This window comes from Pleuronectes platessa, chromosome 18, assembly GCF_947347685.1.
Source record: "Pleuronectes platessa chromosome 18, fPlePla1.1, whole genome shotgun sequence".
Lineage (NCBI taxonomy): Eukaryota > Metazoa > Chordata > Actinopteri > Pleuronectiformes > Pleuronectidae > Pleuronectes > Pleuronectes platessa.
The window spans coordinates 10,894,810-10,910,793 of record NC_070643.1 but is presented as its reverse complement, the minus strand read 5'-3'; the positions used below and the strand labels follow the sequence as shown (position 1 = coordinate 10,910,793).

Here is a 15,984-nt window from a genome sequence, read left to right as displayed (position 1 = left end):
GTGTCTCTCTCTCTCTCCCTCTCCCTCTCTCTCTCTCTCTCTCTCTCTCTCTCTCTCTCTCTCTCTCTCTCTCTCTCTCTCTCTCTCTCTCTCTTTCTCCGCGTGCGCACAGGGCTTTGAAGTGTAACCAACAACAGCCGCTGCCCCGGCGTCAGAGCTGCAGCCTCGTACATGACACGCAGAGAATAGTGTGATCCTGGAGCTCAGAGCCGTGCATTGTTCTCCCCGTGCCGGGGCTTGATCCACGGCAGCAGCTGCAGCATGCCCCGGTGCTCGATCTGAACTTGCACTGAGGCCAGTAAATGCATCGTTGCCGGCGGAAGATGATATAAAGCGTGGCGGGTGAACGGTGCAACAAGGAGGAATAGACGCAAAACTACTTGGACAGTAAACAGACGATCGGCGCCGTGAGGAGGAGGCACGGGAGCGTACACGGTCGAGAGGAGCTGGGGATCAATGGAAGCCAGCGCGTGTGTGCCATATGGATCCGGCGGATGCCTGCGGGAATGGGCTGCTGATGCGTGATGGCAGGTCGGGGGACGCGCGCCGCCGGGTCTGTGGCTGAAACAGGTTCGTGGTTTCGCCTCGATCAAACTTCAGCAGAGCCGGACGTGGGACGATCAGCGCCGCTGAGGATGAACTGAATCCCTGTCACTTTCAGCAGCGCGTCTGGAGATGACAGCGGGTCTATAATGAGGAGGAGAAACTGCGCTATGTGCCATTCCCCGGAGTTTAACTGGATTTAGAGGGTCGTCCTGATCGCTGCATCTGTGTGAAGGTCACCACCTCACACTGATCCGGATATCCTTCTGATCCGAGTGTGTGTTTGTGTACGTGCGCGTCAAAAATCGCATCCCCTTGTTTGACACAGACAGGTCTCGTCAACACTTTTGTAATTCTTTGTGTACTTTGTATGCTATTACTTAATTTGGCTACAGGCTGGAAATGACGGATGTATTTAACATATTCTGTCTTGCACGATGAAAACATTTTAATGTTATTGTCTTTGCAAAATTCACATAAAAAAAATACTGGAGCATAATAGTTCAAAAACACCAAAGGGTGCACCGTAAAACCACTGACCAGTTTGCAGATTTACGACCGACATAATATAGATTGTTATTCTATGAAGCAACTTGGCACAGTCTTTGGATTTTTATGTGTCTGTGTCTCTGTATTAGTGTGATACCACAGATGGACACCCTGTGTAATGGAGCCAAGCAATCCGAGGGCAGTGATCCCATTGTAGACCCCAGGCCCCCTCCCGCCAAGCTGGCTCGGCTGGAACAAAACGGAGCGGGACCCTCGGCCCAGGAGAGGAGCCGGCAGGGGAGTCCTGAGGCCAAAAACCCCTGTCTGGCCCAGAATGCCACCGCAGGGAGGCCACTGGGAAAAAACTGGCACAGCAGAGGTACATGGGCTGACATGGGGAAAGGGGTCTTAAATACTTTTTTACAGATTGTCTTTTTTTTTGCAGTGAATAGAGACTCCTGCCCTGAGGATCTCACACCATCACTTGCCACCTTGATACTGAATGTTGTGATTTTTCATTCTTAAATGTCCTGCTGTCTGAAATCAGTTGTCTCCCTCACCCCAGGGAGCGTGCTGCCGGTGTTCTGCGTGGTGGAGCACAGAGAGAGCCAAGTGGACGGAGAGAGGAGAGAGGAACACTCCGAGTTTGTGTTGGTCAAGAGAGACCTGCTGTTTAACCAGCTGATAGAGATGGCCCTGCTGACACTGGGCTACTCTCACAGCTCGGCCGCGCAGGCTAAAGGTACACACACACAGACACACACACACATTCAAAGAGAGGCAGGGAAACACGAGAGATTGTCTTTAAGTTCTCACAGTTTAAATTTGTGTGTGTGTGTTCAGGTCTGATCCAGGTTGGCAGGTGGAACCCGGTGCCTCTGTCCTGTGTAACAGATGCTCCGGACGCAACAGTGGCGGACATGCTGCAGGATGTTCACCATGTCATCACCCTGAAAATACAGCTGCACAGGTACAGAGCAGACGTGACACCCAGCCGTATGCATCTAAGGCTCTTCTTCTTCTGTCTGTGTGAAGTCTACCCGTGGTTGTGAGACTGAGTGTGGCTGTGTTTGGGCTGAGGGACTCTTATTGTTTCATTTGGTATTGTGATGGAAATCTGAAAATACAAGAGGCTGGAACACCAAATTCTTATATGTGTATTTTAATAGGGGCTCTCTGCAGAAAGGATCCACACAGCGAGTCACAGGGACCTCAGAGTGGTGATAGAGAACAGTCAAATGCAAGGATCTTATGTAGGAGAACCAAGGCTGTTTGTCTGAGCCAGTTCAGACTGGTTCTGTAGGCGCAGTTTGAGACAGTATTTAGGACATAGGAAACTGATTTGCAATCGTTTCCTCTTGAAGATAAAGCAGACGGAAATTAGGTCCTTGGACAGTCAATAATTAATAAAAAGGTCATAAAGGTATTAAACGGGTCATATAGTTTCAGGTCACAAACAGCTCAGGTCATAACAGTCTGCAAAAAGTTACTTTTCAACTACAAAATAGGTTTCAACCACACTTTTTTCCGCTACAGTATTTTCCCAGCCTCTAAAAGCTTCTGAGAAACACCTCAACAACCCTGCATTCCTAATATGACTAAAATAACCATTGTGCATTTTAACCTGTAGCTGTGCTAGGGCCTTGCAAAGGAGCTGGGAAAGTATGACACATTCTTTAGTCCCGGTGGGTGAAACCATGACAGAATGACTGTGAACCATCACGCATAATACCAGGAACAGGACTGGAAATAAGCTTTCACTCATTTTACAATTCACTCAAGCACCTTTCCTACTTTGACAGGTTAAAAAAACTTGTTTTGCTTAAGAGTAAGAAGAACGTGGGGCTGTGTACGATTTCCCTGTATTCACATTAGTTTCCTTAAAGTCTTCCTTCCACAGCCTAGACTTTCACACCCTTATTAAAGTGTGTGTGTGTGTGTGTGTTTCTTTAACACATGAGAGAGTGCAACTGTGGGTGCGAATGAAAGTCAGAGTGTGATTATTGGGAGTGGAGGAGGAAGAGGAAGGGGCTCTGCAATGGGCAACTTGTTAAAAAAAAGAAGACGGCGTCTGTGGCTCTGGAGGTTTCTAACATTACAGTTCATTGCCAAACAGAACTCTTTTAAAACCATGTTTAAATTCACTATATCTGGATTTTTATTTGGATCTGCAACAAATTGCACATACTTAAATACTTAAATATTGTTACATGAGAACTCACCCCCACCCCTCCACAACGTTTCATGGATATTGGCTCAGTAGTTTTTGTATAATCCTGCTGAATAACAATCAAACAGACAAAAACAACTCCCTTAGCAGTGGCAATTACTGGAATGAAGTATTTCAAGCCTTCCTACTTTGCTCTTTGTCTAGCTGCCCCAAACTGGAAGACTTGCCAGCCGAGCAGTGGAGCCACTCCACAGTGAGAAACGCTCTGAAGGAGCTCCTCAAGGACATGAACCAGAGCTCCCTGGCTAAGGAGTGTCCGCTGTCCCAGGTACGATACACACACGCAGGACACAAGAAAAGAGAATAGGGGAAATAGCACAGACGTTCGATGGCGTGTGAAATGTCTTTGCCCTTCCATGTCCTGCACAACTGTGTGTGTGTGTGCGTGTGTGCTCGTGTGTGTTTGTGCCTTCTTCGATGCATGACCCAGAGTGAGCGTGTGGTCCAACAGTTAGACAGGAAGTCCAGATGCGGAGGTAGATAAGGCGCAGGGGCAGAGCGCAGGAGCGGGAGGCAGATAACAAGAGATGGTTATCTCTTAAAAAGCCACGCTGCCTCGGCTGCTGCCTATCTTGATTCCGCCGACGGCCGACCTGTCTGCCTGTCGCCCCCCCATCCGTCTGCCAGCCTCAGCAGCCGTCTCACTCTCTGCCCATCACCCTCACTCTTTTTTTGTATGCAGATTTTTCTTTTTTCATGCTGTACCCGTTACATTCAGCAATAACATCAAAATGTGGCTGTGAGATCTCCTTCAGCTCCTGTGCGTTTAATTACGCAAATACAGACACAACTGCAGAAATAATTTTACATAAATCTTGCAGTATTTGGGGAAGGCCTCTTTATGAATAATCATAAGTATCAACTTGATCTATCTGTTATCTTGCCTGAGGGTGCTTAGGACATCTACAGTTTGATAAAGAGGAATTGCTCTATCTCTATCTCTCTCTTCCTCTTTTTCGGATTCTTTCCTTTCCTTTACAGTGTTAAGATCAGATACCAATCAATCTGCCCTCCCCCATCTCTCCCTCTCTCTCTCTCTCTCTCTCTCTCTCTCTCTCTCTCTCTCTCTCTCTGTCTCTCCCCCATCTCTCCGTTTACCCCCTCTCTTGTTTGCTAGAAGCAGATTAAAATAAATATGAGAAGATGAAAGGTGTAATCAGATGTAAAGATTGCACAGGATGGTCTTTGGGGAGAAACTGTGTGTGTGCGTGTGTGTGTGTGTGTGTGTTTTCATGTGTATATACAGTATGTTTGTGAATGAGACACACTGAGGCATAGTCTCTGATGACCTCTTGTGTTTTGTTTGATTAAGCGCGCTCACACACACACAGACACACACACACACACTCACTCACTCACTCACTCACTCACACACAGACACACTCATCTGTCTTTATTATCCTATTTACCTGGGGGTCTTTTTAATAACACAGATCTGAGATCATTAATATCAGATGTGTGAACAGCTGAGACACCCAGGCAGGAGCTCAGAAAGTGTAATGAATTTCCACTGTCTTTCCTCCCTCTGTTTCAGAGTATGATATCATCTATTGTAAATAGCACTTACTATGCAAATGTCTCAGCTGCCAAGTGTCACGAGTTTGGTCGATGGTACAAGCACTTCAAGAAGACCAAAGGCTTCAAAGGTGAGGGATTTCAATCGAGCTGCGAAAGACAAGCGCCCATGATTAGTTTTACAGCATGTCTGAGGTCCACATAAACTACACACTAATTGTATGGTTTAGCTAGGAAAAAAAATCCCTCTCCCTTTTCATATCGACAGGTAATTATATAAAAAATGTGTTCTTCTCAAAAGCTAAATTTCTCCCTTAAGATATAAATCAGTTTTTCTTTTGTTATTCCCAGATTCTTTTTATGTTGTCTTGCCACCCACAACTTGACTCACAGCACACATAAAATCAATCATATTTAGTAAGCAATTCATCCTGGTTTGAATATTTAATGTGCCTCATTTTCAACGTGACCATGTCCCAGAATTAGTAAGTAGTATGGATTTCGGGTGCACTGTTAATATTACATGTGTTGATAATTACACCTTTGCTTTCCCTTTTTCTTCACCAGAGATTGACAGCTTCTCTGAGCAGTCTGCACATATTACCCTCACCCAGCAGCCAATCACAGGTCCCGATCAGAGCCCAACCCTTCTTTTCCCTCGAGGAGGAGTAGCCGGCATGTGTGCTCACCCGCCCCTCGGCCTTCGCCCTCCTGCGCTGGTGACCCAACCTCTCAGCCCCCAAATGGTTAACCAGCAACTGGTGATGGCCCAGTTTCTCAACCAGCAGTATGCTGTTAGCCGCATGCTGGCGAGCCAGGGCCTTTCGCCGTCCCCGCAACAGTATCTCAACCACCCCCCAATGGTGAGAGCCAAGGTCTTCACCTCAGAGTCCCAAGCTCCACAGCAGGTGCAGTGCGGCCCGGGGGGAGGCTCTGCTGCCGGGCCACCGAACCAGGCACCGGCTGGCTCTTCAGGGGGCCAGTGCGACGTGCCGATGGAAATCTACCACTGTGTGAGGGAGGAGCTGAAGAGAGCAGGCATCTCCCAAGCCATCTTTGCCCGGGTGGCTTTTAACAGGACCCAGGTATGGAAAAAAGGGGCGGCCCGAGATTATGATCTGAATGAAAATGATAAAAGCTTTGCAGCAACAGTAAAAGCCTGTTTTCTGGTGATTATCTGCTGGAAGGGGTTCTCTTGTGTTGCGGTGGTACGTAAGTGTGTTGTATGTGAATATGTGTGTTCGGTGGTTGGCTTGTTGGCATGGCCTTTGCCGCAGTGCACCCCCACCCCAACGCACATGTGTGTACGTATGAAAGTGTGTGTCTGTGCCAGCTCTCTGCAGCACAAAAGCTGGTGCCAGCGATGAAGCAGCTGCTGGGCCAACTAATCACAACCCCTTGGAGAAATTCTGTCTCCCTCTCTACCTCTTCCTCTAGCTCACTATCCCTCCATCGTGCCACCTTTCACTCTGGCAGCCTTTTTTATTCATTTAAAATCTACCGCGTACTGCCAATCTATCTCTTTTCTAATCTTTCCCTTCTTCTGCCTCTCCCCTCATTCCGCATCCATTATCTCCCTCTACCATCGCCTGGAACACTAAAATGCATCGTTATCTGTGTCCATCATAGAACATTCACCAACACCCCAACAGAAATGGAGCTCAAAGGACTGGCTAAGCCCATTGTTATTATTATTATTACTGTCATCAGTTATTATCCACCCCCATGTCTCCCCGTTGCCGAATCCAAGGTGCCAGGCGTACAACTTGGGCATGGTGCCAAGATGCCATCTAAAGCGAGGGAACCATTCGTCATTTGGCGATTCATGTAAAGCCTCCTTCTATTTGGAAGGCTGAGTTTGTTGGGTGGATTCGACGATGATCCAGGATTTGAATAAGGAGGCTGGTTCCCGCTTATGTCATTTCATTGCCAGCACGGAATCTGATCTCTTTTCAGGAAGGAAGCCCTGCAATCTGCATGGGACGTTTGAAGGCTTTCCTGCATAGACCGATACACGCAGAGTGACGCTAACACTAGAGACAAGTAGTGTGTTTAGCACCGACTGGGAACTGGCTCTGTATCTTCTGTAGCTGTGAAACACTTCAGTGCAGGAGATCGAGCTGGATATGAGGAGTGTCTGCCAAATTCCTTTGGGTGCATAATAATCTTTACATCTATGAACTTTACATAAAGATAAATGAAAAATGACTCAAATACAAGTGGTTCCCTGATATCAATTATCTGAGATATTAAGGGTGATCATATAATTTGCCTGATGCCAATATACAGCCTGTATGAATTTTGCATGTGGCCTTATTTATCCACGTACAGGTTTGTGCTTGAACTAATCAATGAGTGTTGATGTTTTCACCAGGGCCTGCTGTCAGAGATCCTGCGTAAGGAGGAGGACCCCAAACACGCCTCCCAGTCTCTGGTGGTCAACCTGCGAGCCATGTACAGCTTCCTGCTGCTCCCCGAGGCAGAGAGGGAGCGCGTCTACCAGGAGGAGAAAGAGAGGAGCCTGACCGGATTCATCCCCAGCTGCAACAACACGCCACCGAGATCTACGCAGGTCAGCCAGCAGACGCACGGAGAGACAGAGACATAAAATCAACAACCAACACTCAGTTTTAATAAAGTTCACTTTGAAAAACTACATTATATCTTGGCAAAAGGGAACATAGGTGATTTTAAGCATGTTCGGCTGTGAAAGATTGATTTGACATAATTGTGCAAGAACGGTGAATGGTGGAGGAAATTATAAAATAAAAAATCATCATCATGGGAGTTGTAATGTCTCCTCCCTCATTTAGTGATCCCATAATCACCACCAATCTCGACTGAATATAGATCACATTAAAATTATTTGGATCTGCACCAAATTTTTCAGATTTTTTTCATCAAGGTCCATAAAATATTCTCTGAGAAACTAAGAAAATGTCAATAAAAGCCCGATCTCACAATTACTGGATTGGTTTCACCCAAGATTTGAAACTTAAGTGTTATTGACAGTGTATTGCAACAAATGCTGGTTAAACAGATTAACGTCACTTTCATTTAAATCCACTCTCTTTGTCTCTCTGTCTCCCTGTCTGTCACTTTTTAGGCGAGGCTGTCCCCGGTATCAGCGGACAGAGGGCTGAAGACCGAGAGCTGCGTTCTCAACGTCAGCTCCAACATCTACGAGGAGATCCAGCACGAGATGAAGAGAGCCAAGGTGTCTCAGGCCCTGTTTGCAAAGGTGGCCGCCTCCAAGAGTCAGGTACATCCGCATGATGGTTTCCAGTTTTAAACACACACATATTGCTCCTAATCGTTGCACTGCTTGATTGCTCAAATTTAGCATCCCAGATTAGTCCATCTCCCCGGTTAAAGCAAGGAGGGCTACTGTGTGTGGAGGGAAGCCCAGATAATCAAGCAGCAGCTGTACTCTGCAGAGCACTATCAGTGCATCAGGCTGCTATTGTGTCCTAAATTATCGCTTTAATAGCTGCCATTCACACGTACACACCACTTATTTGTGCACATAGACATAGTGTACAAGTGTGAGTACACGCAATGGCACGAGAGCACACAGGTCCACAAATGCACTTGTGCACACACACACAAGCATGATTTGAGTGTTTATTGTTCTCATTTTTATGGCGGCTCCATAAGCTTGTTATTGCCTTTTGTTTTGAGGATAATTTCCCTTCATGGAATGGGGGGATTTTAGCTGTCTCGTTTTCCCTTCCCCTTTTGCATGTCTCCAGTTTCCAGCTTTCTTTCTTTCTTTCCTTCCTTCTGTCTTTTCTTCCTTCCTTCGTTTTTTTTACAGCATAAACTCTCTCTCTCGTCTCACCACCATGATGTTTAGGGGTCATTCAGCGGTCATGCCAGTACAGACAGGTGGTCCAAAAGCCCTGAGGTTCTTTTTCTATCTTTTCACTGGCCTCAATTTCTAACGTACTTTCTCTATCTACTCTGTTCCTCGCTCTCTCGCTCTCTCTATTACCCGGTCGTTTGGCAGGCAGGACTATGCTGGATCACTCTGCTCTATCTGCACTGTGCATCTGGATGGCATTGTGTGCTAGAGTTGGGCTTCAGCCAGGTGTGCGTGCATCTGCATGAGTGTTTGTGCGCATTGGGCTGGTGTGTTTGTGCGAATTTACTTGATGCGAGGGTATCAGCCTCCTCACCAACGTAATCATGCTCTAGTTCATGAAGCTGAAACTCGCTGGCTCCATGTTCCTCAATCTGCTGCTCACAAGTTTCCACTGTCGTGATGCAAAAACAATTCCAGCTAATATAAAAATGTCTCCATGATCTTACAGCTTTGCCATTAGAGCATCTTTAACCACAGAAAACAAGAAGTAGACACCCCTCTTAATATCGACCAGTTCAAAATAAATGTGTTTTTTTAATTAATGCCTTTTAAAGGTTGATAGTTATCACTACTTGCATCTGCTTAAATTCCTCGCAAAGTCAATTAGATAATCAGCGTTCTGTGGTGACAGGAATCAAAACTCATCATATATATTGCCATGGTGCCATGTTGCCATGGCAATTTTGCTGTCCCAAAGCTATTTTTACCTTCCACCAGAGGTTCACACTAGAGAAGAGACCAGATGATTACATTTTAATTATGTATGTGTCATTTTGCCTATACATACTTAGTACCACACAAACATCCATCCATCCATCCATCCATCCATCCATCCATCCATCCATCTATCCATCCATCATCCATCATCTTTAGGGCTTATCCTTTGAGTACACCCTGGTCGCCAGCTTATCACAGCAGGGCTGATGTAAAGGAGCAAACAAACATTATCACCTACAGACAATTTAAACAGTCAAATTAACCTAATGGGAGAACATGCAAACTCTGAAAAAAAGGCCCGACCCACTGTCAGGTTCGAAACCAGAACCTTCTTACTGTGAGGCTAACCACCGGACCACTGCCACCATACAAACTTAAACATACAGTGCACTGCACAGTTTTCTGCATGGAGAGGTTAGCTTTACTTAGCTTTATCATCAGCTGTGGGCTCAAATGACAGATTAAGATAGAAGGTTATTTTTAGGTATATAAGATGAACTTGTTGAGATAGAAATATAAACTTCACAGCCTTTTGTTTTAAACTAATAGCTGATCAACAAATAGTTTTTTTCCTCAAGTTTTTCCTCTTTCTCTGAGAGTTGTCAGGTCAGATAGATCTGCACCACATGAACTAACTGGACGTCACAGTCTTTTTAAGAACACCACAGGAATACAAATGTGTACTGACAAAGCGTCCTGACCTCTGGGTGAAGGACAGAACATGTCAACCCTTTGTGCTTAGTCTAACACAGTGGGTTACCTGGTCAGCTCGTGTGTGTGTGTGTGTGTGTGTGTGTTCCCCCTCTAGGGCTGGCTGTGTGAGCTGCTGCGCTGGAAGGAGGATCCCAGCCCGGAGAACCGGACCCTGTGGGAGAACTTGTGTATGATCCGCAGATTCCTCAGCCTGTCCCAGACCGAGAGAGACTTCATCTACGAGCAGGAGAGCAGCAGCACAATGGCACAGCAGCACTGCGCTGACAGGCTCGCGCTGCTCGGCAGTGACAATACACTGGTGAGACGACATAAGCACTCAATCTCTGAGAGGTCCTTGAGAACAAATCCCCAGAGTCACAAAAGTTTTATTTTATGTTACTACTGAAATAGCTGTCATGAATTGGAAAAGGTTTGTAATAAGCTAGCAAACAAAAGACTCTTAGCTTAGAATCAACATTTTGAAGGATGGCTGTCATGATCATGAAGGCTTGAAGTGACCAGACTTTATTTTACACAGAAAATGCCTAAAAAGAAACAGCTTAATGCCAAATATGCCAAAAAAAACGATGATCGTTATGCAACGATCCATGAGTCTAATTTGTCATTTTTCTTTCACCTCTTAGCTAGAGCATAGACTGATGGCTTGATTAAATAACCAACTCACAGTTAACAAGTGAAATAAAAGATTATGTTGAATGGAATGTCAGTGCATCTTTAAGAAGACATGTGTACTGGTTCACAAGTTCTGGATGGTCACGCTCTGGTCTACCTCACAGGTTGTGGCAGTTACAGATCATACAGTCTCCCCAGCCAATATCTACACATTGCAATTTTATGTCACCCCATCAAGAAAAAGGTGACATGGTTTGACAGGGATAATTCTGTGTATGAAAATAAAAACACATATGAAACTAAACTGAACAAATATAATTTAAGAAGTGAAAATAAACCAAAAAAAGTAAGCAGATGGTATCATTCTTACATTTGCCTAATTTAAATGACACTTCCTTTTTCAGTAGTCGCTTCCTCTATCATTATTAATCTTAAGAAATGGTAGAATTGAGGGTTTTAAATCTTTTGTTTACTTTGACATGGTCTTCCCATCTTAAATGTAAGCAGCATATATCAACTTTTTTTTAATAGAATCAGGAAATGTTCTCGTTTTTTAATCATCCTTTTTAATATTTCTAACCATCATCATTGTATTACATATTTTTGTATTATTTGATAATTATATATGCAGAAAAAAACGTAACAAATCAGTGAATATCTACATTAACACAGGGTAAATTAGTTGGTGTTGAAAATCTAAATTCCAAATGACTTGAACTCTTATTTAATTATTCTTTTCTCTCATCAGTACCAGCACAACTCCCCTCTGCCACAGCAGCACCATTTTCAACCACATCGACCCCTTCAGCCTGAGGCGGGACCTCACCTGTCTCCACGGCAACCGTGCACAGCATCGCCAGCCGAGTCTGAGGTGGGGGTCAACTGGGGGCAGCTGAGAGTGCGTTTGCAGAGCAGAGGCAGCAGCAATGGCGAGAGAGGGGACATGAAGGACTGGGCTGAGGGAGGACCAGGAGAGAGGGGCAGTTTGGGAGGAGACTGGGGAGGTACTGGGAGGTTGAGGGATACGGAAGACAAGGAGCAGGCAATGGATGGAAGTGCGGGTGAGGAAGGCACAGATGAGATCACAAGAGACAGCCAAGAGGGCAAGGCGAAGGACAAGCTGTCTGTGAAGTGGCCCGATGTGAAGAATGAGAGCCAAGGTAGGGCTGGGGTTTGTTCAGAGGCAGATAATAATGAGGTCGTAGGTGGAGATGAGGTGCAAGGAGAGGGGCTAAAACTTTCCTGCGAAGCCCTGGGGATCCTGCAGAGCTTCATCCAGGACGTGGGCCTCAACCCAGACGAGGAGGCGGTCCACACCCTGTCGGCTCAGCTGGGTCTGCCCAGACACATCATACGCGGCTTCTTCAACAGCCAGGACCAAGGACGGGGTCTCGAACACGACCGCTGTCAGCACCAGAGACTGAGCCCAAAACACAGTCGAGACGACCCGCACGGCTGCACAGACACAAACCTCCTCCTGCCGGACAATTCTACAGAGGAGCAGGGCGGGGAAAGTGATGGAAAGACTGAAACAGAACAAAAGGAGGTTGAGAAGCAAAGGGTGGGAAATGAATTGAGCGATGAATGTGCTTTGAAAGAACTGGATGCTGGCACTCAAACCATTCCCCCTCTGAAGGAAGAGTGGGAGAGCTCCATCTAACCCAAATACATCCATAAGCTTGGATGAGCCATAGCTTCTCTGTGAGCCTGGACATGCTTACAACACATCATTGGTCCACTTACAACTCAGCCACTGTTCTATAGTGTACAAATACTGACTCACAGTGTTTTGGTGTTAGGGTATTATTTAGGCATTTGTCCTAAAAGACTAAGGAAAGGTATAAAGGGAAATAACTATACCAGAGACCTACATTACCCCAACCGTACCCTATTATTTACCCAAAATGCACTTGAGACAGAAAGTAACTGTGACTATACTGTATATACAGATAATGTTACTAAACAACTCCTGAGTGTAGACACATGTGTCTGGTCTAATAATAACCAATACAATGGGCCTCAGATAACATATCAGTGTCTAAAAAGAATAATTGCAATTCGTTGACTGATGTAAATTTAGATATGTTCATACCAGAAATGCCTTGTCAGATGTGGCACTGCCAGTTTGCTTTTCTATGATCAATATCACTCGATTTCTGCTTGTTTTGTCCGTTGATTAGTATTTATTCGGTGTCTTGAATCCGAATTTGTCCGTTTTAAGGTTCAAGGGAATTTAATCAGGAATCGCGCCACTATTTCCACCCTTGATCTCGTCCATGTTTGTCATCACACTGTTCACGCAGATACACTGCACATACCTCTGGTGTTGTCTGGTTGTGTTTGTGTACCTAACCGGATGAAAACAGCACCTCCTTTGCGACAGCAAAAATCAGGTTTAGAGAAATTAGAGAAGAAGAATCACATATAATACAGGACATCTTATGCTTGACGAATAAATAAATAAAACAGTGATTGAGTTATCTGTTATATAAATCATCATGATTTACATAAAGTATTTTTATGAGTGCATGAATTTGCAAGTCTCAAAATATAGCTGTAAGTGTTACATTTGCAAATCTTGTGTCCTTTGTGTTATTTATCATACAAAGCAAACGCAGACAATTCAAAGGCAAAGAACAGTGTTTGCTCTTGCTCTCAGTTGTTCTCATAGTTCCCACACGCTGTGCTGTATGGACGTGAGCGCTCAAAGACTGTGGACTACAAATGTAGGACTGAGGTCATGCTGTGTGTACATAAAAGACTAAAAACTAAATGTCCGCATTTTTTATTTGCAAAATATAAGACATTACGACTTTGTCCTAATTGTATGTTTGTGTTACTTTAATCTGTTCTGTCGATCTGATCTTCCAGTGGGAACAAACACTCACATGGTCTGCGAAACAGTGGGACATAATAAAGGCTTATGTGTTTTGAGAGAAAGCCTCCACAGATAACTTTTAACTTAAAATTAGAGCATTTCTCCCGAGAACGTTTTGAATATGTACCTGGTGCTTGCTGCCGGGTCCCGAGACTGTTTCAGTTTGAGAGAGAGACACAGAGTAGCTGGTTTAAGAGAGGGAGAGTAAGAAAAAGACTGTGCCGTTTTGATAGAGTGAGACAGAAATGAACAGAGAGAGACAGAGTGAGAGAGGCTTTTATTGAACCTCTCACATGTAAATCAAGCTCTACCACTTGTTCATGATCCAGGTTAGAGAGGGAGAGAGAGAGAGAGAGAGAGAGAGAGAGAGAGAGAGAGAGAGAGAGACCTCAGTACATTTGATCTAAAAATCATGTATGACCACTGTACACAGGGATAGCTGCGAGGGCATCGATCTATTTCCGTATTCTCACAAATAAAAGGACTGTTGTTTTCCTCCTAAGTAGCATTAAATCAGCAGATCGCATTTGCACTTTAAATATTTCTAGTTGGAATGTGTTTGCAATGTATGGGAGCTTGAATTCACAGCCTGTGAGATCTGTCAGGCCAGAAATACGTTTGGTTGAAAAGAAAAAAAGGCAGATGCTGCTAATTTAAGACAAGCAGAGGCCTGCTGTGACAGACCCATAATCAATGGTTCTGATGTGATGTTCACTGTCTGTATTAGTGTTGTAGAAGTAGTACTGTTGATTTCCTCTTATACAACTATGTCTATGTTGGTGAATTGTTGCCATTGTTTTCCAGCCATCACACAGTATTCCTCTGTGCTCATCAGCAGGCCTCTCTGTACCAGTGGATCTGTGTCTCTCTACAATCACATGGTCCTCACTGTGTTTTCTATACCGTATATTTCTCCTTTCTTTCTTCTTTCTGTTTATCTCAACGGCTCTTTCTAGCTGGGTTTCTTCCCCTCCCTCTCCACCCCTGATTCTCATCTGCGTCTCCCTGGCACGTCTCACATTGCCGCTCCCTCAGACGGTGCAACATTCAAGCCCCATTTGGTCAGAATGGCTTCATGGAGTAATTCAATAAAGCTGTGCTCTTTTCTGTCATCTGTTTCCATGACGATGCCTTAGTTAGGGCCAACAAGAGGCCACAAACACCTCATCATCAGTAATATTAGCTATAATAATGATGATAATGGCGCTCTTGAAATGCCATGCTTGCGATGATGATGGCGGCAGTAACGGCAATGATGATCATTACGACTGCTTTGTGTTAACCCCCACCACCACACAAACGCAATCACACAGTGCACACATTTGACTCATTAATGCTATTTAATGTCACCACCTGTGCACTGTATATCTTCACATGGACTCCTGCCCTTTTCCCCATCATGCCTGTCACGCTGCTCAGGTTTAGTTTCTTTTGTTTTGTCTGTGTGAAGCCGTTCAAGGTGAATGTGTGGGTTACAAGCTCTTTACAGATCAATCTGGCTTGTCTGACTTCAGAAATTGCTGCAATTAAGTCTGCATAAAAATATCTTAATTAACTCCCGCGTTTAAAGGGCTTCTGCAGTGTTCTTGTTTATTCAGGATGTATTTTATTTCTACTTGGTGCCGTTGTCCACCACAAATTTGTGCTCTTACAATGCACTTGTTGGAGAATAGTTTTCAAGCCCATTTATGCTGTTTCCACTACATTTCCTTTATTTCTCTCTTGATTCTTAATTTGTTCTCAATATAACCATCCTTTGTTATTTTTGTTGAAAGAGGAAATATCTTTCCTCTTTTATTATATGAATTAAGACACAGAAATCCATGCAGTTGTATGCAGATACATTTTCAATTGACTTTGAACCCCCCTTTGTTATTTGACCTTAGTTATAGGTTGGTAGTTTTTCAAACCTTTCTGAATGAATCAGGACCAGACAAGAACAGTAGAAATTCAATTGTAGAGCTACAGAGTCCAGTTAGTGGTCCATAATACTGTGTGCAAATTAACAACCCTTATCCTTTGTCCCATAAATCTGACAATGAGGTACTATTTTTAAATTTAAAGTGTATTTCAAGAAAGCAGAGGTAAAAGAAGTATTGAGAATCTTTAATTCTTCACAAATAATCCAGTGTTAAAATACTCTGCCACAGTCTTGCATTCAAAATAAAGTTAAAGCGCAGTGTTATTTGTTATATATATATATGGGGAGTACAACAAACTATGACACTGATATACAGACTAACATAATTATATATATGAAAAACAAAAATTGGCAATGATTCTTAGGATGTGATCAAACCCTTATATCAAAGAAGTTTAATAAACCTCATAATAAATTTCTATAAATAATAAGAAAACAACACTTTTTTTTCATGTAAAGTGTTCTTTTATATGATTATATATTTGTTTAGTTTATTGATG

At 44.1% G+C, this 15,984-nt stretch overlaps 1 protein-coding gene across 1 annotated transcript; it reads left to right on the top strand.

The window, feature by feature from the left end:
• The first annotated feature begins 482 nt into the window (after positions 1-482).
• satb1a (SATB homeobox 1a) lies at positions 483-13,261 on the top strand. Its single transcript, XM_053446906.1, has 11 exons — positions 483-830; positions 1,182-1,411; positions 1,598-1,774; positions 1,876-2,002; positions 3,407-3,530; positions 4,797-4,908; positions 5,345-5,862; positions 7,152-7,349; positions 7,884-8,039; positions 10,168-10,371; positions 11,434-13,261. Exons 2-11 carry the CDS (start codon positions 1,195-1,197, stop codon positions 12,343-12,345), a joined length of 2,745 nt encoding a protein of 914 aa, XP_053302881.1. The 5' UTR covers positions 483-830; positions 1,182-1,194; the 3' UTR covers positions 12,346-13,261.
• The last annotated feature ends 2,723 nt before the right edge of the window (positions 13,262-15,984 follow it).